Genomic DNA, 2,754 nt, shown 5'->3' with positions numbered 1-2,754 from the left:
CTTTGACCCCAGGGTCCTGCCTGCCTGGCACCCCCGGTCTGGGCACGGCGCCCTCAGCACTGCTCAGCCCTGCTTGGCCCCATTATGGGCTTATGATGCAACCAGGCTGGGCCGCTTGCATCACCCGGGTCCGGTCCTGGGATCAGCCCCCACCCCCTGGTCGCGTCCTGTGCCCAGAGCTGCAGCCCTGTGCTGCGGGGTGGGGGCCGGATCCCAGCAGCACCACGGGTGGGTACCAGGCAGGATTGGGGTCTCCGGAGGTCACGGGGAGGCTTTCCGCACTTTGCACACACTTGTGCGACTGGGGAGGGGGACAGAGCACCGCATGCCTGCACCCCACCCCAGCACACGGACATGCACTCCCTCCCTCACCTTCGCGTGTGCGCGGGCATGCACTGCACGCTCCCCTACCCCTTGCATGTGCACATGTGTATGCCCCCCAGCCCCTCAGTTGTGTAACACGCAATTTCGTGGCTGGGCACGTGTGAACGTGTGCGTGCGCATGCATGTCATCAGCCCATGGGGGCAGCCTGGATGCCTGGGTTCTCTTTGCCCCCGTGCAGAGGTGCTGGGGGGTTTGGCACCATGATTGACCTCCCCCACCCCCGACAGCCCCTGGGGAGATGGTGGCCGGCAGCAGGCCCCGGACGGCGGGCCCAGCACGGTGCGGCGGCGGCTGGGTCTGGGGAGGTGCCTGGCTGGACCCAGCAGGAGAGCCTGGCGCAGAGTGACCCCGAGGTCTGGGACCTGTTGCGCCAAGAGAAAGACCGGCAATGCCGTGGACTGGAGCTCATCGCCTCCGAGGTGCCGCTGGGGGATGCGGGGGGTCCAGGGCAGGGCTGAGTGTCTGGGGGAGGGTGGGGGTGGTCCCAGGGTCCTGGAGAGGTGGGGGTCTGGGGGGTATTGGGGTGGGCTGGGAGGAGCTCTGCCCCGCTGCCTGACCGTGTCTCTTGGGCCCCACCAGAACTTCTGCAGCCGCGCGGCGCTGGAGGCGCTGGGCTCCTGCCTCAACAACAAGTACTCGGAGGGCTACCCCGGGCAGAGGTAACTCCGGCAGGGTGCGGGGTGGGTATGGGGGGAAAGGGGTCTGCATTGAGGAGGGAGCTGGGCCCTAGGGAGGGGCCACAAGGGCCCCAATTTCCACCAGCTGCAGCCAGGCCAGAGCAGGAGAATCCCCCCTGCCCCCAGGGGTCCTGGCTGGGACGCAGGAGTTCAGGGGCTCCAGGAGGGGCTCTGGGGCGTGTGCCTGGCAGCTCCTGACCTTCCTCCTCCCCCCACCCCCAGGTACTATGGGGGGGCAGAAGTTGTGGACCGTGTGGAGCGGCTGTGCGCGCAGCGGGCGCTGGACGCCTTTGACCTGGACCCAGCATGCTGGGGTGTCAACGTGCAGCCGTACTCGGGCTCCCCAGCCAACCTGGCCGCCTACACTGCCGTGCTGCGCCCCCATGACCGCCTCATGGGGCTTGACCTGCCCGACGGTGGCCAGTGCGTGCAGGAGGGGCTGGGGGGGGCAGGAGAGCAGGGGCTGGGGGTGTAACTGGGTTGCCCAGGGGGTGCCTGGCTGAGGCTGGGGGTGTTCATGGCCTTGGGGTGGCGGGGTTAAGGGGACAGCTGGACCTGGGAGCTCGGTTTGTGGGGTCCCTGGGGAGGAGATGGATCGGGGTGCCTGGGCTGGCTGGGAGTCCCCTGGATTGAGGGGTGCTGGCACCATCCGGCCTGACGCCACATCCATGTGCCCGCCTGCGCCCACCAGCCTGACCCATGGCTACATGACGGACACTAAGCGCATCTCGGCCACCTCCATCTTCTTCGAGTCCATGCCCTATAAGCTCAATGTGAGTGTTTGCGGGGAAGGAGAACTCACACACGTGTGCTCTGAGTGTGCTGGGGCCTGCTCACAGTGGCTGTCTCTGTCTGTCCCCCCCGCAGCCGGCCACAGGGCTCATCGACTATGAGCAGCTGGAGGCCACGGCCCGGCTCTTCCGCCCACGGCTCATTATCGCTGGCACCAGTGCCTACGCCCGCCTTATTGACTATGCCCGTATCAAAAAGGTACGGGGGCTGGGGGGGCTGGATCCCTGCCCCTGCCTGGGCTGAGAGGGGCACTGGATGGGGCAGGTTGGCATAGGCTGGACTCACGCTGGCCAGACTCATGTGGCATTGCCTGGCCTAGCGGTGCCCTCCCTAGCCCAGAGGAGGTGGGAAAGGAGGGCACAGCGGCAGTGGGGGCGGCTCCTGGTGTGCCCCCCTGCATGGCTCACACCTGCCACCTGCACACAGGTGTGCGAGGAGGTGAAGGCCTATCTGCTGGCTGACATGGCCCACATTAGCGGGCTCGTGGCTGCCCGTGTGGTCCCGTCGCCCTTCGAGCATGCAGACCTGGTCACCAGCACCACCCACAAGACCCTGCGAGGGGCCAGGTGAGACTCCCCTCCGGGGCACAAGTGGAGGAAGGGGCACTGGGGGACTGAGACAGGGCCTGGCACTCGCCCCCCTCCATGCTGCCCTTCCCCAGGTCTGGGCTTATCTTCTACCGCAAGGGCGTGCGGTCGGTGGACCCCAAGTCCGGTCGGGAGACGCTGTACGATCTCGAGGAGCGTGTCAACTTCTCTGTCTTCCCCTCGCTGCAGGGGGGACCCCACAACCACGCCATCGCCGCTGTGGCCGTGGCCCTGCAGCAGGTACCTTAAGGGGGAGATGGTAGGGGAGGGGGCCTGGGGGTGGTCCCAGGCCTGTACTAATCGACGACCCCCC

General features: G+C 67.3%; 1 protein-coding gene across 1 annotated transcript in view; it reads left to right on the top strand.

Moving 5' to 3' along the window:
• SHMT2 (serine hydroxymethyltransferase 2) overlaps nucleotides 1-2,754 on the top strand; it is a 4,880-nt gene that overhangs the window by 517 nt on the left and 1,609 nt on the right. Inside the window, exons 2-8 of the mRNA XM_025192673.1 lie at nucleotides 613-804; nucleotides 965-1,044; nucleotides 1,285-1,485; nucleotides 1,754-1,835; nucleotides 1,930-2,052; nucleotides 2,281-2,420; nucleotides 2,516-2,688. Coding sequence (XP_025048458.1) covers nucleotides 613-804; nucleotides 965-1,044; nucleotides 1,285-1,485; nucleotides 1,754-1,835; nucleotides 1,930-2,052; nucleotides 2,281-2,420; nucleotides 2,516-2,688 — 991 coding nt within the window. The remainder of the gene's footprint in view (nucleotides 1-612; nucleotides 805-964; nucleotides 1,045-1,284; nucleotides 1,486-1,753; nucleotides 1,836-1,929; nucleotides 2,053-2,280; nucleotides 2,421-2,515; nucleotides 2,689-2,754) is intronic.

Source organism: Alligator sinensis, unplaced genomic scaffold (genome assembly GCF_000455745.1).
Source record: "Alligator sinensis unplaced genomic scaffold, ASM45574v1 scaffold265_1, whole genome shotgun sequence".
NCBI classification, from domain to species: Eukaryota; Metazoa; Chordata; order Crocodylia; family Alligatoridae; genus Alligator; species Alligator sinensis.
The sequence above is the reverse complement of the archived record's forward strand: the minus strand, read 5'-3'. Positions and strand labels throughout refer to the sequence as shown.